We start from the raw sequence: 24,778 nt of genomic DNA on the forward strand, positions 1-24,778 counted from the left end.
GAGAGAGACAGAGCATGAACGGGGGAGGGACAGAGAGAGAGGGAGACACAGAATTGGAAACAGGCTCCAGGCTCTGAGCCATCAGCCCAGAGCCTGACGCGGGGCTCGAACTCACGGACCGGACCGTGAGATCGTGACCTGGCTGAAGTCGGACGCTTAACCGACTGCGCCACCCAGGCGCCCCACTTCTAATATTTTTTGAAACACTTACATCAAAAAGCAGATGGCTTTGGAAGTAGTTTCTGCATGTTGTATACTACTGATTATTCTAAGGAGATATTTGTAGGGATGGTTTGGAAAGTTAGTAAAGAAAAGAAAGGAGTTAAAAGGCTTCTTTTCTCCGAAGACTATGGTATCAAAAACGTCACAAATTTACATTAAATGACCAATATCTGACAACTGGACTTCTCCCTAAATATTTACAGATCATTTTGAAAATACCAACTGATGCCACTTTTTTCAAAGTAAAAATTTGAAACAAGGTAGTATGTTTCAAAGCGGATGTTAATGTTGTGTGGAACGCAGATAAAATATTTTGTGTGGTAAAGGTGAATATAATGAATGGTTTTTTTTCATTCTGCACGATGAAGCATTTTTTTTTCAAAACTGAAATCTTACAATTTTTAATTTTTTGTGGTATGCTGACTTTTTACAAATGGAAATAAAGAGAAATTCTCCCGAAGAATTCACTCTCTTTGCCTCTCTTTCTGACAAGTTCCTTGCTCCCTCCCCACCCCAGCCCACTTTCTAAATTTCCTGGAAAGGTGTGAATTCAGGGGGCGCGGTGGCCCCCGGCGGAGTTGCAACTGCTGGGATGCTGGTGGGGGAAGAGGGGGCGTGGTCAGTGAGGGGAAGGAAACAGGCAGAAAGGGCTTAAATCCTGGCCAAGTCGGGAGTGGGAAGGGCGAGAGTGTTGCAGACCCGCCAGGGTAACCTGAGAATGGTTGACTCCAACCGCTGGAAGGTGAGGCACTAGTGGGCCCTCAGATTGGAGAGGACCAAGCTGAGTGACAGGAAGGTGCGCGCTGGGGCTCTGCGCAGAAGCAGACGGAGGTGATTGCGTGTGCGTGTGCACTCGGCAAGGGGTGGGGGCGGGCACTCCCGCCGCACAAACCGCCGGAGTTGGGGCGGGGGGAGCTCATAGGTGACGCGGGGCCCTCACGTGACCTGGAGCTGCAGAGCGACGCAGACTTCGGTGCAGTCGTCACTCCCATCTGGGTACCAGCTCCCCGCTGTCCTGCGCCGGACTGGCTGGCACTGGGCCCAAGGAAAGCGGAGCAGGTGAGGGCTCCAGGGCTCGCGCGCCAACGCCAGGGCGACAACAGCAGGCCTACCCCTCAGAGAGGCATAAAGGATCAGCGCAGCGGGTCCCGGCCAGGTTTCTCCACACTTAGCATTCTTGGGAACATCAGTAGTGGCCCCCTGGGGTGGGGGTGCTGGAGCGGCCGGGAGGGCAGCCAAGCCACTAAGAGTGATGGGAAATCACCTCCAAGTTCGTACAGGAAAATGGTGAACCTCTGAGGCGGGCTGGGGGAGGCTAGGGGTTGGGGCTGGAGACGCGGATGGGGGGTGGCCAGGCGGTCCGGGACCCTGAAGGGACCAGGTGGTGGCTGGTCGGCGCCAAACGCTTCGCCACAGTCCAGGATCCCTCCACCCCGGCCCTCTGCAGGTCTGAGGGTCTAGGTGTCAAGTGTCGCGGCGGCGCACGCACAGCGAGAATCGGGTGAAGGAGGAGACTGCAAGGATAGGCCCAGGTCGGTGCGGGGGACAGCGTGGGGGGCGGGTGCAGAGCCCAGTTTGAGATCCCCTCCCAATCCCCCCATCCCTGTCCCCTGTCCTCCATTTTGGTGCCTGCGGAGCTCGGGGAAAGAATCCTGGGAAAGGAAAAATGGTGGGCTTTAGGGGAGGGAGGGAGAAAGGAGAGAGCTGGAGGGAGGGGCTCGAATTGGAGGCCCCCTGGAGGACGCCTGAAGCTCCTAAGGTGGGGGAAATTAAAAAAAGAAAAAGAAAAACAAAACAAAACAAAAAACACCTTTGCTATCAGAGCTCTGAATCCTGCTGGTCAGTACACCAAGCATTCAGTCTCTCTCCTTGCCTTTGTTTTACTTGTGTTCAAAGAAAAACAACCAGGAAAAAAATCTCATGGCAAATATCCACCAGGAAAACCAAGAAATGGAGCAGCCCATGCAGAATGGAGAGGAAGACCGCCCTTTGGGAGGGGGCGAAGGCCACCAACCTGCAGGAAATAATAGACGGGGACAGGCTCGCCGACTTGCTCCTAATTTTCGATGGGCCATACCCAATAGGCAGGTCAATGATGGGATAGGTGGAGATGGAGATGATATGGAAATGTTCATGGAGGAGATGAGAGAAATCAGGAGAAAACTTAGGGAGCTGCAGTTGAGGAATTGTCTGCGTATCCTGATGGAGGAGCTCTCTAATCACCATGACCATCATGATGAATTTTGCCTTATGCCTTGACTCCTGCCATTTTCCATGAGATTAATACTGTGATTCACACCGTTTTCTTCCTCCTTGCATTTTCCTGATAACACCTTTACTGATCCGTTTGCTGTGAACCTTAGGTAATTTCCATGTGTCAGGTGGGTTCTGTGTTACCAGATTCCAATTGGAAATTGCCTTGGCACCCAGCCTAAGTTTCTGTCAACAGTAGAGTCACCCATTTGCATGGAAAAGTGTAAAGTTAATAAAGCAATTAAAAAGCAATCTATACATTCATTATTGTCTCATTTAAAAGCATATGTATATATTATATGACCCCCCCCCTACAAAAAAACAAATCAGATGTCCCATGGTGTTAATTGGGTCATATTTCTCTGTAGTTGGGTAATATGTGACTTTTTTCCTTTTATTACATGGAGTTTTAGAAGTGAAAACAGTTTTTCAATGAGTCTGAATGTAGTACAGGTATGTAATACTGGTTCAACAAACCTTAAAGTAAACTCTAAGTAGTTTTCAGTTTTACCTGTAAGTATAAAGCCTCTCTTTATTACACATGTATTCTTTTAAAGAGTCAGTTTTCTGTGGAATGGGGAATAATGCTTGCCTTACAGGGCTGTTGAGTGGAATAGATGAGGTGTGAAACGTGGGCTGCACCTATGGAACTCGATCTGGTACTTGGGAAGGACTAAAGGGAGTTTTCACCTATGCTCACAAGTCCAGAGGGCAAAATTAGGTGGCTTCCACCTTGTCATTCCTCTGATATTTGCAATACTGTTCCCCTGATCACTTCCATTCCTGTTGGGTATACTTTCCCTCCTGCTGGGTCCTGATTCTGTTTCTGTTGCTGATGTGTGTCCTCAAGGTAACAGAATCCCACTGATTTCTCTCCAGTCCCCAGTGTGCTGCTAATCCCTGCCCTCTTGACTCCTATAAAAGTCTGGAGAATGTCTTTCTCCCCACTTTAAAGTTATATTTATCCAAGTGAGTATGATTCCATGGTTCATGGTCTTTTGTTGGTTCTTAACAAAATAGCCTTTTTTGGTATTATTTTCATGATCTTCCTCTTCCAATGACTCAGACATGAATAAACTAGGGCCTACCTCAGGAGACATATCTAGATGTCTCACCACAGTGTGTCCAGAATTGCACTGCTTCAAACCTCCAAAACAGATCAAAAGTTTTGTTTTGCCTGTGTTTCTACCCTTCGTGGGGATTTTCTCAAAAGAGAGCCTGGGAAGGCCAACTCAATCAGTTTAACAGACTTACCCAGAAGACCTCTAAATCACATTAGGGGGACACATTTTAAAGCTAAAACACACTTCCGTTTATATCCCTTCCACACTGGAAAAATGAAATTGCTTTGTAAATTCTTAAAAACTATATTAAATATTTGGCATAATTTTTATGTGAGTGTATGCCCTTCTTGTGACTAATTTTGTCTTAATCATCTTGGAGCTTAGTTTCTAGTGTAGTGCCTGACATAGTAGATATTCAATTAGTAATCATTTTCATTGGTTAATTAACTATAATGGAATTAGGAACCCAGCTTAATATTGTTCCTGACTGTCCTTAATAAAATGTCCTAAGGCAAGTAACTGTTTATTTGGAAAGTATTTTAATTTCCAAAGGAACATGGCAAGAAAAGTCTCTAACCCAAAATCTATTTTTTTTTTTTAGACCCGGAATGTATCAGTGCTTATGTAAACACAGATCCCTTATTTGCATCATAATTACCTAGGGAAATTGTTAAAAATGGTGACACTTGCATACCCTTCCCACTTTTAACCTCCTTCCCCTTATCATCTCTTGAATCACCTGATCAGGAACTACTGTTGTGACAGTTCCTGAGGTGAATCTGATGCATCTGAGTTATGACAACATAGGCATAATGGTAATTACACCATTTTACAGTATCATCTCAATTACCTTGCTTATTTGATAATACAATGAATATGCCTTTCCAAAATATAGTATTTCTAAAATTAGATTGCATTAAACCATCATATATTTATAAACCAATACTGCTTTTTATCTTTCCAAATATCGTATAAAGCTAATGCATTATCATGAATCCATTATTAATAATTATGTAATAATTATTAATTAAGTAAGTTAGGCATTATCATTTCTATGCAAGCCTGTACCCTTTTACACCAATGATTTTGTTTTAATCACCCTGGAGCTCAGTTTCTAGTACAGTACCTGGTACAGTAAATATTCAATAACATAATCACTTATGCTTTTATTAATATTAAATTTCTTAACAACTGTAATTTACCTAAAATAATATGTAGCAACAATTATTGGGTCTTTGTGGGTGATTTATTTATTTATTTATTTATTTATTTATTAACATTTATTTATTATTGAGAGACAGAGACAGAGCATGAGCATGGGAGGGGCGAAGAGAGGAGGAGACACAGAATCTGAAGCAGGCTCCAGGCTCTGAGCTGTTAGCACAGAGCTGGACGTGGGCTGAACTCACAAACAGGTAGATCCTGACCTGAGCCAAAGTTGGATGCCTAACCAACTGAGCCACCCAGGCGCCCTTGTGGGTGGTTTATTCCTTTACACCCTCACGTTTTAAAAGTTTCTATGTGGAACATTTAAAAGTGTAATACTTCCATAATTATTTTTGTAATACAAGGTTATTATACATATTTGGATTATGCAGAAAATATAAGGAAGAATATAAACAAAACCATAAGTCAATTGTCCAAAGAAAATACTTGTAATTTTTTTTTACTATTATATTTAGTCATGATAAAGCCAGGCTCAGCCTCTTAGGAGGAATACTTCCTTTTTCAAAACCCTCCAATGAAACACATTTAGTTTGTTATGTTTATTTTTTTAATCTTCTCTCATCAAAACTAATTGGATCACATTTGAACAACTTTCAATTAGCTCCTGTTTTTTTAAAACTGTGAAAATAAGTCTTCATGTTTTCTAAGGTCAATTCTCAGTTGGCAGACTGGGACCATTAAGTGAATACATTTAATCAAACTGAACAGAATTATTTGTTTATGAAACTTAAGTCTCATAAGTAGAAAAAGGACTAGATTACATGAATGAAATGGGCAAAATACCATGTCTGTTTTCTGTCACCTTTCCTGACATCACATATATCATGTAATAAACATGCTGATTTTGATTAGAAATACTCCATTTTAAATTTTGTAAGCAGATTTCATGTAATGTAGTTGCTATCTCAGGTGTGATCAGTTGTAATGCTTTCTAAGTGATATAAATCTACATAAGCAAATATGTATAGGCATCCCTATCAATTCAATTATTTCCTGTTTAGAGATTTACTCTTAGAAGCTGACAGAAAATATTTTTTATTTAGTGAATTTCATATGAAGAGAGAAACAATCAGATATATGACAATTAAAAATAATCATTTTTGCACAAATGAAAAGAACTTTATTGTGTTTAATTGTAAATTATGCATGCTAAAGTGGCATTTGTTGTTGTTGCTTTGGAACAGAAGAAAATATGTATTAAGAAAAAAAATTTAGAGGGAAGGAGTATGAGTGGGGGAGAAGCAGAGGCAAAGGGAGAGAGATTCTCAAGCAGTCTCCATGCCCAGTGTGGAGCCCCCACGCAGGGGTCAGTCTCACAACTGTGAGATCATGACCTGAGCCAAAATCAAGAGTCAGATGCTCAACTGGCTGGGCCACCCAGGCTCCCCCTTAAGAAAAATTTTAACCTTATTTTCAACACCCTGTTTCCTTTACTGAGCTCACATGAGTATAAATTAATTTTAGATTTTTTATGTATTTCTCCTAATTTCATAAGTATTACTTAATTTCCTTTTATATTAAAGTTTGATTTTTAAAAGAGGAAACAAACTAAATGTGTCAAAGACAGTGAAGAACTTTATGAAAACTTGTTGAAAAAACAAACAATAAATTTCAAATTATTTTGGAATTATTTAGCTAGTAATATAAACTTAGTAGCTATTATCATGACAATGCCTCAGTTCATTTTACTCTATTCATTGGTAAAATGGAGATAATTTCCAGGGCTGCTGTGAGAACTAAAAGAGGTAAAGAACATGTAAGCTGTGTTTTAATTGTTTATGTTCATCACAACATGCAGGATAAAAGGCCTTCAGATTCCCCTCAGTTGTTGGAAGTAGCATACAAACTATGCCACAAGCCAACTTCATTCCTCTGCTGTGGTGAACCAATCCCCCACCCCACCTACCACATCACTACAGATTTCTCTGGACACCTAAATGTGCCAGTGTTCCAGTTTGTCTACTACAGAGGTTTGCATGAAGACCTTCTACCTGATTTAGAGCACTAGTTTATGTAGGTACTATTTTGGTGATTCTTGGACTATGGTATGTTTATATTTTTAGCAAAGAGGCCTTTTTTCCAGTGTTTGTTTGTGGTTTTGTGTGCAGCCAGCCCTTTTTTCTCCATGATATTTAGATATTAGGGGCTGAGTCTTGATTTTTGTCTATTCTGATGATTTCTGTCATTAGAGGGCTTAGACCATTTCCATTTAAAGTAATCATTAATATTGTTGTCCAACAACTTGGTAATCCCCTCTTCATTTTTTCAGTCTTTTTTCCCCTGTGTATTTCATTTTGAATTATTTCTATTGCTATGTCTTCATGTTCACTACTTTTTTCTTCTGTAATGTCTAATATGCCATTACCCCTGTCTAACATGTTTTTCATTTCAGACATTGTAATTGTTATCTCTAGGTGTTCAATTTGGGTATCTCAAATTTTTTATATTCCATGTCTCTACTAAACATGTTCAGTCTTTCCTTCAGCTTCTTGAATGTATGCAATGCAATTATAATGTTTGTTTTAATGTCCTTCTCTAATTCTACCATCTTTTTCATATCTTGGTCAGTTTTGATTGATTTTTATCCTCATGGTGGGTTAGATTTTCCTGCTTCTTTGCAGGCCTCATAATTGTTGTTTGGATGCCACACATTGTTAATTTTAACTTTTGAGTGCTAGATATTTTGGGATATATTGGTTTTTATTCTGTAAATATATTGGTTTTTATTCTGGGACACAGTTAAGCTACATGTAAACAGTTTGATATTTTAGGTTCTTGATTTTAATCTTTGTAAGGCTGAACCATAGTAATGTTTAGTTTAGGGTTAATTGTACTCCACTAATGAGGAAAAATCCTCCTGAGTACTCTCTCTGATATCCCATGAATTATGAGGTCTTCAAGTCTAGCTATTAGGAACATGCACTATTCCTAAACATGTGTAAACTTAAATTGTTCCCTTTAATCCTTTTGTGGTGTTATTTTCTTGGTTTGAGGTAGTTTCCTCACAAGCATTTAATGATCAGTACTCAGTACTCAGATAATTATTCATATGAGATCAGGTGTGCTCTGGGTAGTATGGCCATAGACTATTCAGATAATTATTCAAAGAGGACCCTCTTCAGGTCATCAAAATTCTTTCTCTGTGAGCTCTTTTCTTTTTGGTACTCTTACCTGAAAACTCTAGCTGCCTTGGCCTCCCTAGGTCCTAATTTCTTCTCCTAATCTATGGAATACCCCTGGACTCTCCCTGGATTCTCACTCCTTGCACTGTGGCCTGAAAACTTTCTCTAGGAAGTAGGCTGGAGCAATCATAAGAATAACCTCATTTCTTCCCAGTCTCTCAGGGATCATAGATCTTGTTGCTCAGTGTCCACTGACTTGAGAATAGTTGGTTCATAGATTTTTATCCAGCTTTTTAGTTATTTCAGATTGGAAGGTAATTCTAGTCTCTGTTACTCTATCCTGGTCAGGAACAGAATGGTGTATGTTACAGATGTTGTAATCTGATCAAGTAAGTAAAGGTATGTAAATATATATGGGAATGTGCATATACAAATAGAAAAGACATAAAAGAATTCATCACTGATAGATTTTGAAAATGATTTTGTGATTTAAAACGATTTTTTGTTATTTACTTTGATGTCTGTTATTTTAAATTTTTTTTACACTTCCATCTTATTGCCACTAAAACAATTCTGAATGTATATGCCATCATGTTAATGCAGAATATGCAGAAAATAATGGTAATAATAACAATACTCATAACATACTTTTAGTGTGCACCATATTCCAGAGAGTGTTCTAAGCTGTTTATAGGTGCTAATCACTTTATTCCCCCAAAGAACCTGTGAGGGCTATACCACTAATGTCCCCACTTTATATAGGAGGAAATAAAGGCACATGGAGATGAAGCAAATTCCCTGATTGTACATTTAGTAAGTTGCAAAACTTGGAGATAGCCAAAACTCTTGGGCTCTAGAATCACTGCTCTCAGCCTCTTAACAAAACAAGTAATAAATCTATTAAAATTTTCATTGGAACAACTGGAGACAGTTACCTATGTTCTGAAATATAATTTTAAAATTATGTGGTTTTTCTAGATATTTTAGTAGTGGCAAATACCAATCTCATTGTTTCTCCTAAAAGGAAATATTTTCTCTCAAACTGAATAAAACTGAGCATAATAGACAAAATCAGGCAATTGATGTTGGAAACCAAAAAGGAAAGAAGCGAAGGAAAAAAAAATGTAGTCTCTGATATTAAGGACTTGAGAGGTCATCCATAGTAAATCCATCTTTTATGAAAAAGTTGAAATTAGGAGAGAGCAGAAACTCTGAAGAAGAAGTAAAAACACATAGAAAAGCTATCCAGTAGAAAATTAACACACCTTTCAGTAATGGGAGAAGATAGGCATTTGCTGTATGAATGCATATTTTATGGGAAAGAAAAAAGGCAAGCAGATTCCCTTCAATGTTTTTGATCCATACACATTTTCAAAATGAATAGGTATTATGTGGTAAATAATATCTCCTAACTTGTTTTAAAAATAATGACTGGATTTATTTTCCTCTTTATTTATTTAAACTTTTTTTTTAAATTTACTTATTTATATTCAGGTGGAGGAAGAGAGACAGAGAGGGAGAGAATGAGAATCCCACGTTCAATGCGGGGCTCGACCTCACGAGAACCTGAGATCATGACCTGAGTGGAAATCAAGACTCAGATGCTTAACCTCAGACGCTTAACCGACTCTGTCACCCAGGAACCCAGATTTATTTTCCTCTTAAAACAAACTTGAATATCTATTGGATAAATGTATACAGCAGAGGAATCCTTTACATGTTGGCAAATGATGTTTTATTTTATTAGTTTTATAAGATGTTCTTTGGGGCACATTCCTTTGCAAGTTCCTGTGGGAGTTATTTAAAAGATAACAAAATGTAGGTTTTGGGGATTTTCTACATAGGCAATCATCTGCAAATAGGGACAGTTTTCTTTCTTCCTCTATTTCTTCTTTTCCAATTTGTATGCCTTTCATTTCATGTTCTTGCCTTCCTGCAATGGCTAGACCTTCCAACACTATGTTGAATAAGAGTTAAGAGAGCAGACATTGTCTTGCTCCCTATCTTAGAGAGACAGACAGCATTCAGTCTTTTACCATTGAGTATAGTCTTCTCTGTAAGTGTCATGAGGCTACTTATGAAATGCTAAGAGGCTTGGTTGTGTTGACTGCACCAGGCTATAGCCCCAAAGGAGTTCATGTTAAACTAAGGGAAAGTAGAGGCAACTGAAGAAATCATCCCATGTCCCCAGGTTGTACACCCAGGACTAAAGAAGACTGTCACATTCTCTGTCCACTAGGGAATATCCTAAGGATTGCAGTTTGTGTCTAGGGGTTATATGGCCTGGGTATGAGTCCCAACCTTGCCACTTAAAATTAGCTGGTGTTGTGAACAAACCCCTGCAGCCTCCATTTACTCTTTGGTAAAGTAGGCATAAAAGTGATACCTACCTCATAGGTTTGTGGTGAGGATTAGATGATGCAAGAAGAGCATTTAACACAATCTTTGTCACACAGTATAAATAATTTTACTCTATTACTTACTTTTTACTGTAAAACTTACTTACAAAACCTGTACAAAATGAGAAACTTTTAGGAAGATCATGACAAAAATATGCAGAGGCAGAGACAAAGAAATTTGCTGTACCTTTATGTTTTCTGCTCTTATGTAAAATGGCGTGGAGATCCATGGTTCTATGAGCAAAGCCAGAACCAGCTATTATTCAATACCAAAAGGTGACGGTAATGAAATATATAATCTTCTCCCTTGTAGCATGTTCTTTGTTCTTTTCTTCTGAGAGCTGGAGATAACAACTGAGTTTGAGAATCTTTCATCTTAGAGAGGCTGCATCTCCTTGAATTAAGTTGTCCGAAGTTGTTTCCAAATATGAAAGACCATGCGTGATGCTAATGTTATGAGGAGCAGAAGAGAGAATTAGTTGCAACATGAAACAGTGATAGGGAATCATCTGACCAACCGCCCATTGTGATGGACGGGTCTTTCAAAGAGAGTGCTCTCTTCACTTTGCCAACATCAGAGAGTTCATCATTTTGTGTTGGAAGAGGAGCCTCCCACAACCACAAGCCCTCCAGGTTGTTGTCTCCTTTCACTCAGTCTAAATTCACAGTGATGGGTGACTTGGGCCAGAGGTTTAAAGAAAGTCTAACTAGAGGAGTTCATTGTCTGTTGGCCTGGCAGTGTGGCAGCTCATTACCTGCTTATAGTGTTCACTCTGAAACCTCCATTATTACCCTAGCATTCAGGCCTAGTCTCAGAGTCTGGGCTTATAGTTAAGTCTTGGGTGGAGGAGATACTGTTAGTTTTCCTAGGATATTTGTTCACTGGATGATTTTTATTTATTATTTTTGAGAGAGAGACAGAGCGTGAATGGGGGAGGGGCAGTGAGAGGGGGAGACACAGAATCCGAAGCAGGATCCAGGCTCTGAGTTGTCAGCACAGAGACCAAAGGGGGAGAGGGCCTCAAACTCAGGAACCGTGAGATCATGACCTGAGCCTAAATCAAATGCTTAACCAACTGAGCCACCCAGGCACCCCAATGTTCCTCATTTTGCAAAGAGAAATGAGTTATGATTCTTTTCTGCCAGCACATCAGGAAGGAAGAGAAGTACTGCAGCTTTCATCAAAAGTGTCCAGCCACTGGCGTGACTCAGTTGATTTGAGCATTCAGCTTCAGCTCAGGTCATGATCTGGCAGTTTGTGAGTTCAAGCCCCACATCAGGCTTGCTGCTGTCCGCACAGAGCCTGCTTCAGATCCTCTGTCCCTTTCTCTCTATCCCTCCCCTGCTCATGCTCTCTCAAAAACAAATAAGCATTAAAAAAAGTGTCCAGCCACTGCTTTTACCACATGTGTATCTCATTATGGACTTTTACCACAAATTCTTATACTCGATTTGGGCAGATTATGCTGTCCAGATGTGTATGGGGGTTCCTCTTGCCCCAGGATCTTCCAGGAGAGACTTCATCCAAGGGCCCTCTTTCCATCCTCTTCCCCAACTATTCATAGGGAGCAGGGGGTAATTTCTCAGAAGCCCTTTGCCCATCCCTCAATAAGGACAACTCCCCTCACTTTTCCAGGAGGCCTTAAGTTAATTCTTTTAGGATCTTAAAGACCTTAAATTAATTCTTTTAGAAAAAAACAATCTACCCCACGAATCACCTTACTCTATGACTAACTCTTTCCATGTCTCAAACTGCTGGACTGAACAGAACTTGTGATTTCCACTTCTTTCCCAGAAACAGCCTTCTCCCAAAGGTGGATTCTTCCACCTCCCTGCTCTTCTGGATTGTCTCACCAGATTCAGAACAATGCTCATCAGGAAGCACCCAATGTCTTCCTGTGGTCCAGTGGGGATGGTGCAGTCACTTTCTGACTTGGGGCCTTAACCACTTTCCCTTCTAGCCTTAGTGGGCCAGTGAATACAGAAGCTGAATGGTACACTGGAAGGGAAAAGGAAGAGGGACTCATATTTTCTGAGGGTGGATCTGCTGAGAATCAGGAATCTGGCAGAGATTTATACCACTGGCAGTGGAGGAAACAGGAGACTGTGAACTACAGGTGTGAATATATTTGAGGGGCAGCATAATGTGAAGAATATGGAGAAAAGAAGAAAAATACATGCATGTTTCTATTTTGACTGTGAGTCCATGTCATTTCTATGTGGTAGAATGAGTGCTCTGATGGAGTTGGGGGAAGGGAATAAGACAATTACAACATTTTCATTCAATTGAGTCATGTACACCATACATGGAATTTAGGGTAAGGAAATGAAGTCACCACCCACTCCATCCCAGTGTTTTCTTAGCCCCTTATCTTACCCTCTTGTTTTAAATAAGACTGTTTCCTTTGATCTCCTGAATGAGCAAGATCAAAGCTTAATACTGTGTTAGACAGGACACTGGAGCAAGAAAGACAGATCTCCAGGGGTCCCAATGCCAGACTCAAAATAGTAACTCTGTGATGTTTACCTCTCAAGGATCAGTCTCCTCACCCCTCTTAGCCTCTCTTGAAAATAGATATTTGTGTCATGTGTGCACTTCATTGCTATGTGGTAGAGTGATGACCCGGCAAATGGAAACAGATGGGGACTGAGAGCTTGTGTTTCCTGATTTAGCATTCTGGTTGTCAGGCACGTCCCATCTTTCTGTGACCCTCTCAGGGCACCCCATATTCCTGACTGTTGTTTACATATCTCTATTATCTCAAAGCATGGGAGCAAAAGGGTAGGAAAGGGGACAAAGAGAAGGAACCCTGGAAAACCCACTGTTTTCTACTTTATTCCCCTGGAGGAACTGGGGAAGAGGAAGAAAATAATCACCCTGTTTTTTCTTGTTCCACGTGGTCATGTTTCCTTCCTTTTCCTTGTAGATAGCTTCAGAGGAGCACTTGTCCATTGAATACTTGAAAGATGAGGTACTACATAGTATCAAAAGTTATTTCTGTGGGGGTGCTTGGCAGCTCAGTTGGTTAAGCATTGGACTCTTGGTTTCGGCTTAGGTCATGGTCTCCTGGTTTGTGAGTTTGAGCCCTGTGTCATGCTCTGTGCTGATGGTACAGAGTCTGCTTGGGACTCTATCTTCCTCTCTCTGCCCCTCCCCCTGCTTGCTCTCTACCTCTCTCTCAAAAATAAATAAACATTTTAAAAAAAAACAATAAGCAAACAAAAAAGCTATTTCTGTGTATTTTGGACAGGACCCTGCAGTACCAGTCAGATCTTCTTGGGTCCTGGTGGCAGACTGCACTTGATTACTCTGGGATGACCTTATATTAGTGACCTCACTCTATGTGGCCTTTCCTGTCAGAGGCCTTTTCTCCCACCCAGCTAGACTGGATGTATTTTGGCCATAGAATAAAGCCAACTCCATCCAGAAAAACACTGAGTTTCTAGAAGGGAAATACATTTCCATGTAAGTCCAAGGAATAATTTTAAGTGTCATGCTTCAGGCTCACTAGTATTCTTCTTTAAATCACTATAATTCAGTTAAACAAAAATTCACTGAGTTCCAGGCTTTGTGTGGGCTCTAGAGATATTTGTTGTTACACAGTAGGATACCTTCATGGTGAGTACCGGTGGACTTTGATACCACACAATCCTGGGTAGGGTTCTGCCTCTGCTACCTACTAGCCTTGTAACACTTGACAGCTTTCTTAACCTCTCCGTACCTTGAATTTATGGTACATAAATGATGATAAAAACCTTAAAGGGCTCTTGTGAAAATCAAATATGTCAATGTCATTGAAGTACTTAGTATGGTATCTGGCATAGAAATGTAAGCTACAATGGACTTTCACTTTTTATTCAGTCATCTTGATGTTGAAACTACTCTGGTTCTGGCTATACCTGGTGGTAGTGTAATCAGTGTCAACATGTTCTACCATTTCAAATGTATTCCTTAAGAGCCTAAATGTCCATCAACTGATGAATGGATAAAGAAATTGTGGTTTATATACACAGTGGAATACACGTGGCAATGAGAAAGAATGAAATATGGCTTTTTGTAGCAACATGGATGGAACTGGAGAGTGTTATGCTAAGTGAAATAAGTCATACAAAGACAGATACCATATGTTTTCACTCTTATGTGGATCCTGAGAAACTTAACAGAAGACCATGGGGGAGGGGAAGGAAAAAAAAGTTTAGAGAGGGAGGGAGTCAAAACATAAGAGACTCTTAAAAACTGAGAACAAACTGAGGGTTGATGGGGGGTGAGAGGGAGGGGTGGGTGGGTGGGTGATGGGTACCGAGGAGGGCACCTGTTGGGATGAGAACTGGGTGTTGTATGGAAACCAAGTTGATAATAAATTTCATATTAAAAAATAAATAAAAATTAAAAAACTGCAACAACAAAAAACAAATGCATTCCTTTTATGAAGGGAAACAAAACCTAAGCATTAATAAGTTGTGCTGAAAATGCAGATTTTGATAAAGTTTATAAGAATGACTGAACTTCAGTTTGTAGAACTGATATAAAGATGGAAAAAGAATTGATGGCTCTAAATTCTATAAACCAATTGCATTTTTTTAACAAATATTTATGGGACATCTATTACATGCCAGGTGCCAGAAGCCCACAAAACATATATTCATCTGAGAACTTTCTCCTAGACTCCAGACCTATGTATTCAACTGCCTGTCAGAAATGTATATCTAGAGCAGTTTTCAAATGGTGGTGATTTTGCTTCCCACATCAGGAGACATGCAGAAATGTCTGGAGACATTTTTGGTAGTCACAACTGGGAGTACTACTAAAATCTTGTGGGTAGTGGCTAAACATCCCACAATGCATAGAATAACTTTCATAACAAAGCCACAATGTCAGTAGTGCTGAGTTTGAGAAAACCTGTCCTAGAGTAAAGTAAATGTCACTACCCATCCTATATGTATAGATTCATGGTAGGACCCAACTTTGGAGTCCAACAACCCTGGATTAGAATAACCATGCTGCCTGTTACCAGGCATATAACCTTGCAAAATGTATTTAACCCCTATGATCCTTAGTAGAGCATGTCCTAGAGGAGGAATGAGCTATAACAGGAATACTGACACCTAACTTTAGAACAGCTTTAAGGAGTTAGAGAAACAGCATGTAACATTCCTAACACAATATCCAACAAGTAACAGGACATTGAAGTGTTAGTTTCCTTTCCAACCCCACTTCTTAGCTTATGCTTCTGACATGACTTTAACCTAAACTACATAATCCTAAACAGCATAAATGTGCCCTAAAGAGCTTCTGAAAATGTGATGAAGGAAATTAAATTCACACAGACCCACATTGTGTGTAAGAGTCAATGCCACCTCTGTGTTGTAGAATTGTTTGGTGGAGGTGGGATAAGGGAAAACTTGTTATCTCATTTTAATAAAATCAATGTACCTTTACTGACCTCTTCAGGGTCCTTTTGGAGAGTTAACATCAGGGGTGCCCACTAACTGGGTATCTGCATTCATATAGTCACTCAGTAAAGACAAATTCCCAGAGAAGCACAAAGAATGATGATGGGTCCTCTGGAGAACGCAATGGAGCAAAAGGAAGGAACTGTTTGTCCCCAACTGACTGTTTTCTGCATGATGTTGGGTAAGATGTGTACTTTCTCTTGACTACTGACTCAGTTTTAGAGCATGAGATTTGAATTGGTCATCTAGAAGGCCAAATTTGTGTATAAGCTATTTAATTTCCATTCCCAAGCATTCCTGTTATTTAAATTCTCACATTCTAGTGTTACTGGAAAATGAGGTGAATTAAACTAACCTTGTAAATAATCTGTGGCATTTCTGAGGCAGAGGGAAAAAAAGTACTGGTGGAGCCCTTAAGTGGTTCTTAACACTTCTTCTTGGAAGGGGCATATTCAATTTCCTCTTATATTTCAATGGCCACATCCAGTCACATGGCCAAGCCTGATGTCAATGGAGTGGGATCAGTGGCCCTGGGAAGGACATCAGGGACCAGCTAATCCTTGTGACCCCATAGCTATACTTCTTACCCTAAGGAGCAGAATTTAATCACCCTCAGCTTCCTCAACAAGAGAGGTTGTTGAGTACATACTCATGAGGGCACAATACTGGGGAAGTTTAAATCTAATATTTTCTAAATGGGAAGCTGCTGGTTATATTGTGGGAGGGCAAGGGATAGAACATCATCCAATCCTGTTACTTATCTGGAGAGGTAACTTAGATTCTATGAGTCTGAACTTGGTTATCTGTGATGGGGAACCCATGATATCTTTCTCACAATGCTGTCTTGAGGAACAAATGAGAAAACCTGTCAAATACATATGAGCTGTAGTAGGACTTCAACACATATTAGTCTTGGCCCACCTTCCTCCTTCCTCCCAGAGAGGAGATGATGTTTGCCTAATCAAAGAACATTATTGGCATAGAGAGCATCTGGAAAGGTAGTAGCAAGAGCTGAAATATGTCCCCATAATGTATTTGCTTTGATGTCAGTTCTGAGTTTATGGGATGAGTTTCCAGAGGAAGTTGGGGAGAGAGAAAAATATCACTACACCATTTCCTGTTAAAGCATATGCTTTCCTGTCCCTTTAGTTTGTCATCTAGTTTGATACTGGAGGAAGTTCCCATTGATCCTCAGGCAGAAGAGACAGTACACAACAAAATAACACGGATACTAGACGTAAAACTGGAATCAGGACAAAGACACATCCCCGACTATAGAACCTTGGATAAATGACTCCCCTTGTGCTGACCTCAGCCCTAACACAATGATGCTTTATAACAGTGGTCTGAGATTTGGGTCAGAAAATTCAGTTTAAACGTGGATATCATTAGTTGAAGGTTGAGAGATTTTTTTTGTTTTGTTTTGTTTTGTTTTGTTTTGTTTTGTTTTTGGTCTGAAACTACATGTGCTAGGCAGAATTCTAAGACAATCTCCAATGATCTTCATCCTTGGATAATTCTCTCCTCCTTTGAGTGTAGGTGGAACCAATGAATATGAAGAGATATCACTTCTGTAATTATGTTATATATAAAATGGATAGTATCTACGTGGGCCTCACCTAATCAAACAAGTTATTTAAAATCATAGAATTTTCCTTGACTGTTTACAGAAGAGGAAGTGAGAGACCCAAGGCACAAGAAAAATTAACTTCACTATTGCTGGGTCAAAGATGGACGAGTCCACGTGGCAAGAAATTAGAGTAAGATTGGAGAGCACCTCTAGGATCTGAGAGCACCCCTAGCTGACAGCCATCAAGGAAATTGGGACTGTAGTCCAACACTCACGAGGAACAAGAATAATCTTGGAAGCAGATTTGCCCCAGAATCTCCAAAGACCTCAATCCAACCTACATGGACACCTTGATTCCAGCCTTGTGAACTCCTGAGGAGAGAACACGATCATGCTGTGCTAGATTTCTGACCTACAGGCTTATGAGCTAATACATGGGTATAGCTTTCAGCCATGAAGTTTGGGTGTAGACGGTAACTAGAGAAAATGCATTACCATGATAATAGTTTTTTTTTTTATATTTTAGTTTTTAATCAACCATTTACTTTTTTTTTTTAATATATGAAATTTACTGTCAAATTGGTTTCCATACAACACCCAGTGCTCATCCCAAAAGGTGCCCTCCTCAATACTCATCACCCACCCTGCCCTCCCTCCCACCCCCCATCAACCCTCAGTTTGTTCTCAGTTTTTAACAGTCTCTTATGCTTTGGCTCTCTCCCACTCTAACCTCTTTTTTTTTTTTTTCCCTTCCCCTCCCCCATGGGTTTCTGTTACATTTCTCAGGATCCACATAAGAGTGAAACCATATGGTATCTGTCTTTCTCTGTATGGCTTATTTCACTTAGCATCACACTCTCCAGTTCCATCCACGCTGCTACAAAAGGCCATATTTCATTTTTTCTCATTGCCACGTAGTATTCCATTGTGTATATAAACCACAATTTCTTTATCCATTCATCAGTTGATGGACATTTAGGCTCTTTCCATAATTTGGCTATTGTTGAGAGTGCTGCTATAAACATTGGGGTACAAGTGCCCCTATGCATCAGTACTCCTGTATCTCTTGGATAAATTCCTAGCAGTGCTATTGCTGGGTCATAGGGTAGGTTTTTATAGTGCATGGTGGGGTTGAAGGTTATGAATATATTCACACTAGCATTTGGATGTACTTTCTACATTTCTAAATGGATTATGGGTTACTTGCTAATTAGAAATAAAGCCCTTAGAATTTATTCATGTCAAATATGTTATATTTCAGACTTTTAAAAAGGTATAGTAAATACTACAATAGGCAAACATGTATATAACCAAAGTTATGAAGTAAAACATTACAGAAAGTAGATGCCTCCGTGTTACTCTGAATGTGTTACCCCTAGAGAGACCCACTATCTAGGGATGTGAATACATCCCTAAACAAAACACATGGCTGCTTTATATATTTTTAGTTCTAATTATGCAAGTAATATATTTATGTATTTCTTATTGAAAATTTTCTCTCTGAAAATAGTTTTTCTAAGATTTCTCTAATGAAGTGACCTTGGGACTGGTCATATTTTTAGGCATGCTGCTATGAGCATACTTGCACTTGTGCCCAGGACTCTGCAGTACAGACTTAAGAGTGTAGCAACTGACAAGACCTCATGACTTTTTCTTTTTTTAAAAAAAAATATTTATTTATTTTGAGAGAGAGAGAGAGAGAGCAAAAGTGAGGGAGGGGTAAAGAGAGAAGGAGAGAGAGGATCCCAAGCAGGCTCTGCACTGCAACAGGCGGCAGCCCTGAACATGGGGCTTGATATCATGAGCCATGAGATCATGATGTGAGCTGAAATCATGAGTCAGACGCTTAACTGACTGAGCCACCCAGGTGCCTTGCCTTATCTCCTTTTGTCATAGATATTGCCAAATGTCTCTGTAAAGAGGTTGTAACAATGTGTCCTCCCCCAGCAGTGTATGGAAACAGTGTGCAGAATAAATACAAAGCCAATGACCAAGTTTTCTTTTGAAACTCAATAATTATTTCAATATATATTCTGAAGCATAAAGTTAACATAAAGCTGAACATTTAGAAATGGAAAGGTGAAATGTACCATTTATAGAGAAATAGAGAAAAAGTGTCATCAACATTCTAACAAGGTACCCGATTAGCAAATATTAAAAATGCCATGAAACTCATTGTTTGCACAGATCTGGAAAGACAAGTGTTTTCATCTTGTTATGGGTTGAGATACACATTAGTAAAGAGATTTCAAAGTTAAGCCAGATAGTACTAAAAAATATTAGATGTTCATGCTCTTTGACAAAGGAGTCTCACTTATGCTATTTATCCTCCTGATGCAGTTGGGGAGGCCCCTACATCATTACTCATCTATCCACACTGCTCAGGGCTGAGCTGTGCATTGCCCTAGCTGGTTCTGTATCTTCAGTCATCCAGACCCTGTGCCATCCAGCCTTCAATTGAAACAGGAAAATCTGTCTTATAGCTGGATGCAGCCTTGATGGACCATCCATGGAGCCATCTCAAGCATTGATATGGAACAGCACTCCAGTTCCTCTTGGAAGAATGTATTGACCTCTGATCTAACCCCTAAGTAAAATCTTCCATCCTCTTACCCTTGGGTCCTCAGATGCCCTCCTCTCCCTACTAGGTATAAGAAGCCCAATCCGTTCCACAACTTTAACTTTTCACAAAGCATGGAAGAAACATGGGCTTCAGATATCTTTTACTTCCCACCCTGGCACAAACCTCCCCTGAGGTAAGAGGAAGAAGCACCAAGCCTGTCTCCCTGCTGCAGGGAGGGTAAAAAAGAACAGTGATTAATCACCTCAGCAGTATGTGTCCTGATTCCTTTGCTAAAGCTCTGCCACCAGCAACTAAAGGTGCCCAGAATGCCTGGGTCCTTCCCTGGCTCTATCAGTGGGTGTGGGGAGAAACCTCTTTTCTGTCTGTGTCTGTGTTCAGGAGCACGTGCTTTGTACTAACATATATTCATGAAGAGAGGATAGTGATACCTCACTACCAGGGTTGTCATGAGGATTAAATCCAGCCACTAAGTGAAGAACATTGGACTTGGGCTCAGCTCAACCATCTGATCCATAAATTATAGCTGTCTTTCCTCCCCAGAGCAGGAAACTCATACAGCTCCTTGAATTGCTCCCTTAGCTGAGGCCTGTTAACCTGAATGCAGGTCAGAATCAACTTCGGGATCCTTTTCTAAACCCTCACCTGAAATTTCCTTGTTGGTGGAAATAGGGCTTCTATCAAAGGCCATCCAAATGATTAAGTTATAATAATACAGGTCTCAGAAAACAGATACACCTATTTAGCACCAACGGTATATGTGAATATCTGTTGCCCTTTCATTCCACAATACCAGGTATTACGATTTTATCTCTATTTTCAATCTATTTGTGTTCTCCAGACTTTTCCCATTGGAAGAGTCTTCTCAGATGGTTGTTAAACTTACAGATTCACAGGCTTGTCCCCTAGAGTTGTCAGATTTAGTAAATAAACATACAGGATGCCCAGGTGAATTTGAATTTCAGACAAACAAAATAATATTGCATAAGATGTATTTACACTAGAAAGTTTTTGCTGTTTATCTGAAATTCAAATTTATATGAGTTAAATTTAGTTTGGCAATGTTACATATGGGGGGCTCTGTGGGGTAGAACCAAGATGCTACAGTCAATAGCCTCAGCCAACCCCCCAGCAGATGCCACATGGATCATCATCCATGTTGAGCGAGCTCTCTTGGATGTTCCAGCTAAGTGGAGCTTCCAGATGACTGCAGCCCCAGGTGGGAGATACCAAATAGAGCAGAAAGATACCCAGTGGAGCCCAGTCAACCCACAGAATCCTGAGAGATAAAAATGTCTATTGAAAGGGAACTTATTTTGGATACATGTGGACAGGGATCTTTGACAAGACAGCAGATAGATAAGCATTACAGCCCTTGGCCTTTGCTATTGTGTCAATGCAGCACTGCTGGGTGGATAACTGTGTCCAACTCTGGGGTTTATTAATAGTAAAGGCCTTGCCTGCAGATTCTAAGCCCTTTCTCTAATACAACTTTTATAAGAAAGTTGATATATTCTTCTCCTTATTATTTTTTTTCATATTTTTAGTTGTTTTACAGCTCACATGTGGAGCAGGGATGTATGGTGGGTGGGTGGAGGCTTAAAAGCTCAAGCATTTTGGATCAAGACCATAGAAATAGCTGAGAGCTAGCAAGTCACAGAAAGGGGAGAAGAGCTGTGGGATAATTGTAAGACCCACTCCTGAGGGAAGAGCAGAAAATTTGCTTCATAAGAGCAATTTTACCACCAAGGGTTTGAAGGGAGAAGGCCTGGTATATAGAGAAGATAGAAGTATTTTGGTTACGTATTGATGCCGCTCCATATGGAAGAAATTATCAGGAATGAATAATCAGAATCCTCAAGTACAAACAAATGTACTGTCCAATTGACTAAGTTTCTGCCTAATAAATTACTATAATATTCTAGTCCTGCTTCTTTGAAATAATTTCAAATTGCTGAAATGACATTTCGTGTATGTATCTAGATCATTCAGTCACATGATTATAGATGATCTTTTAGTTTTCCACTTCAGATGGTTAACTGCTTAGCATGGTGTGGAATTTTACATGTCCACCCTCTCAGTGCTAGCTCATCTTCAAGAAAGCTAGGACACTTCCCTGGGGCTGAATGTGCTGATAATACTCCCCTACTGTCTCTTTAAAGCAAACAAAAATCCTCACAGCAGGGGCATTCTTTGTCCCATCAACCTAGGCCTAGTTCCAACAACTGTCCTAGTTTCAGTCTACAGCCTCTAATTACTATGATTTCTCCTGTGGTGGCCTGAAGAGCAAAGGTATTTTGCGTTCAGCGAGATTCCAAGGGGTGCGTGAGTCTTGCGGAGGCATTTTTAGTATGGACTAAAAGCCTATGCTTCGCAGTTGCCGTAGAAACCTGACGTCATAGGGCGACCGTGACGAATTTTTAATAAGCCCTGGTTTGGAGAGCAGGTCTCGACCTCAGATGTTTGGGACTCAGCTGAGAGTGTGGGGTCCCGCTGAGGGGGCTGAACCGCCTTGGAGTGTGAGGAAACAGAGGAATCCAGATCCAGCTTTTCCCGCTTTGGGGCTCGGTGCCCCGGCTGTCTTGTATGTAAAGCCATTGTGGTCCCTCCCAGCTCCAGTGAGTGTAAGTGTTCCTTCAGGGGTGTCCTGGAGCTGCTTTCCTCTAAAGACAAGGATGCGGGAGGTTAAGACAGGTAACTTAACCTCTCTGTGCACCAGCTTCCCCCCTCTGTACAGTGGAGATGAGAATGCTTCACTCAGGATCGCTGAGAACAGTCAGCAATTGGACTGAGCAAACCCATAGCCCTGTGGTTATTGCGGGGTCATAAATGCCTGCATGAATACAGGCCATTTCTTATCCCTTTCCAATTTTGTTGTTAGGAGATAAAGAAAAGAGGAGAAAAAAGGCTCTGGTGAGAAGCCCATTAAAACATGTGGTTGCTATGACCACCACCTGGTTGTATGTCATTGTCAGTAACCTAGTGCCTGGCTTGGTCCTGGCCACATAGTTACACCAGTAAGGGATTGTGATAGCTGGATCTGTCTTTTCCTGTGGAGCTCTTCATACCAGCGGCCCAGCTCCTATCAGGTGCCTGAAGAAGGCAGGTTTTGAGGATCTGAGTCCTGATGGCTGCTGAAGTTTCTACTCTAGGTTCAAGGGCAGCAGTCCTCAGGAGAGCCCAAAACCTTGCATTCCTGGTGGAATATGAGGCCTGGATCAATGACTTTATTGATCTGAACAAAAGCATGTTTTAGAATAGCTCCTATGAAGTTCACAAACTAGCCTAAAAGTAGAGAAGCTGCGTTGATCTCATCTTGACAGAAGAGGTTTACCAGGTGGAATGTCATTCCTTCAGTAGCTATATGGTTTGTAGTAGCCCCTGAGGCTCATTTTAGGGAAGTCTTTTGTCTGAAAGCACTGAATTATCCAGCTTGAGGAAGGAATGTGATCTTTAACATGCATTTGGAATAAATTTACCTAAGTTGTTCTCCCTGGGTAAATATTATTCAGTGATTCTCATATTTCTCACAGATGTGTGTTGAAAAATGCATTTGGTTAAAGTATTCCTAGTAATTTGAGAATGTAATATAGTTCCCTGGCTGCTGTGTTTTTATCCATTTTATAATGAAACATTTTAGGAAACCAGAAATTTTACAAATATTAAACATGTCAGTTATAAGAATTTATATTTTAAAAAATACTTCTGTGTTTTATTATTATATACTTATTATACTGAGCCTTATATCCTATAATAACCAGGTACTCTTAAATATAGTTATGTTTACTTTCCCAGTATATAACAGTTTCAGTTCTTTGTTACCTGGCCTCCACCCCACCCCCTGCCCACTATGTATCCAGGCAAGCACTTATCTTCTCTCACTGTAGATTAGTTTTCATGTCCTAGAATTTTATTTAAATGGAATCCTAAAGGTTTTTTGCTTTTTTGGTTTTGGTCTGGCTTCGTTCACTGAGCCTATTTATTTAGATTTACCTTTTTTTTTTTTTTTGCATGTATCAATAGTTCATTCTCTTTTTTTAAGTTTATTTATTTTGAGGTGGTGGGGAGGGGCAGAGAGAAAGAATCCCAAGGAGGGATTGGGATGGGAGGCTCAAACTCATGAACCATGAGATCATGACCTGAGCTGAAGTCAGGCTCTTAACTGACTGAGCCACCCAGGCGACTAAATAGTTTATAATTTTTTAATTGATGAGTAGCATCCCAGTATATGGATATGTTACAATTTGTTTGAAATTTTTTTTTTTAATTAAACCTCCAATGACCATTTGTGTATAACTTTTTGCATGGATATATGCTTTCTTTCTCTAGTATTTCCCCCAGAGTAAATACTTAAGAGTGCAATGGCTGGATCATATAGTAGATGTAAGACTAACATTGTTAAGAAACTACCAAACTGGTTGTACCATTTTTCCCTTGTCACCAGCAGTGTATGGGAGTGTCCTCTACAACCCTGCTAATGAATGGTATGGTCAATCTTTTTTTTTTTTTTTTTTTTTTTTTTAATTTTTTTTTTTCAACATTTTTAATTTATTTTTGGGACAGAGAGAGACAGAGCATGAACGGGGGAGGGGCAGAGAGAGAGGGAGACACAGAATCGGAAACAGGCTCCAGGCTCCGAGCCATCGGCCCAGAGCCTGACGCGGGGCTCGAACTCACGGACTGCGAGATCGTGACCTGGCTGAAGCCGGACGCTTAACCGACTGCGCCACCCAGGCGCCCCTATGGTCAATCTTTTTAATTATAACATTCTCATGGGGATGTAGTGGTATGAAATTATAGTTTTAATTTACAATTCCCTAATGATGTTAAGCATATTTTCATGTGTTGTTTTTTTTTTGCCACTTCTACATCTTTGATGAATTGTC

The 24,778-nt window shown here is 40.3% G+C and overlaps 1 protein-coding gene and 1 long non-coding RNA gene across 5 annotated transcripts; both read left to right on the forward strand.

Annotated features, from left to right (window-relative positions):
* Positions 1–913: 913 nt before the first annotated feature.
* BEX3 (brain expressed X-linked 3) lies at positions 914–2,727 on the forward strand. Of its 3 annotated transcripts, none has more exons than XM_058713116.1 (3): positions 914–1,018; positions 1,670–1,754; positions 2,119–2,727. In XM_058713116.1, the coding sequence occupies exon 3, from the start codon at positions 2,143–2,145 to the stop codon at positions 2,479–2,481; it is 339 nt and encodes a 112-aa protein (XP_058569099.1). In that variant the 5' UTR covers positions 914–1,018; positions 1,670–1,754; positions 2,119–2,142; the 3' UTR covers positions 2,482–2,727. The 3 variants fall into 3 exon arrangements, with proteins under 3 accessions (XP_058569099.1, XP_058569098.1, XP_058569100.1); XM_058713115.1 differs by lacking the exon at positions 914–1,018 and adding an exon at positions 1,169–1,281; XM_058713117.1 differs by lacking the exon at positions 914–1,018 and adding an exon at positions 1,169–1,281 and having other exon boundaries at positions 2,161–2,727.
* A 3,568-nt stretch (positions 2,728–6,295) lies between these two features.
* Positions 6,296–18,654, forward strand: LOC131502378 (uncharacterized). 2 transcript variants are annotated; one of them, XR_009257027.1, is made up of 5 exons: positions 6,296–6,779; positions 9,383–9,607; positions 15,808–15,922; positions 17,281–17,816; positions 18,421–18,654. It is a non-coding gene; the product is annotated as an uncharacterized LOC131502378 (long non-coding RNA). The 2 variants fall into 2 exon arrangements; XR_009257026.1 differs by having other exon boundaries at positions 6,297–6,779; positions 17,412–17,816.
* Positions 18,655–24,778: the final 6,124 nt, after the last annotated feature.

The sequence above is a fragment of the Neofelis nebulosa genome, chromosome X, assembly GCF_028018385.1.
Source record: "Neofelis nebulosa isolate mNeoNeb1 chromosome X, mNeoNeb1.pri, whole genome shotgun sequence".
In the NCBI taxonomy this organism is placed as follows: Eukaryota; Metazoa; Chordata; class Mammalia; order Carnivora; family Felidae; genus Neofelis; species Neofelis nebulosa.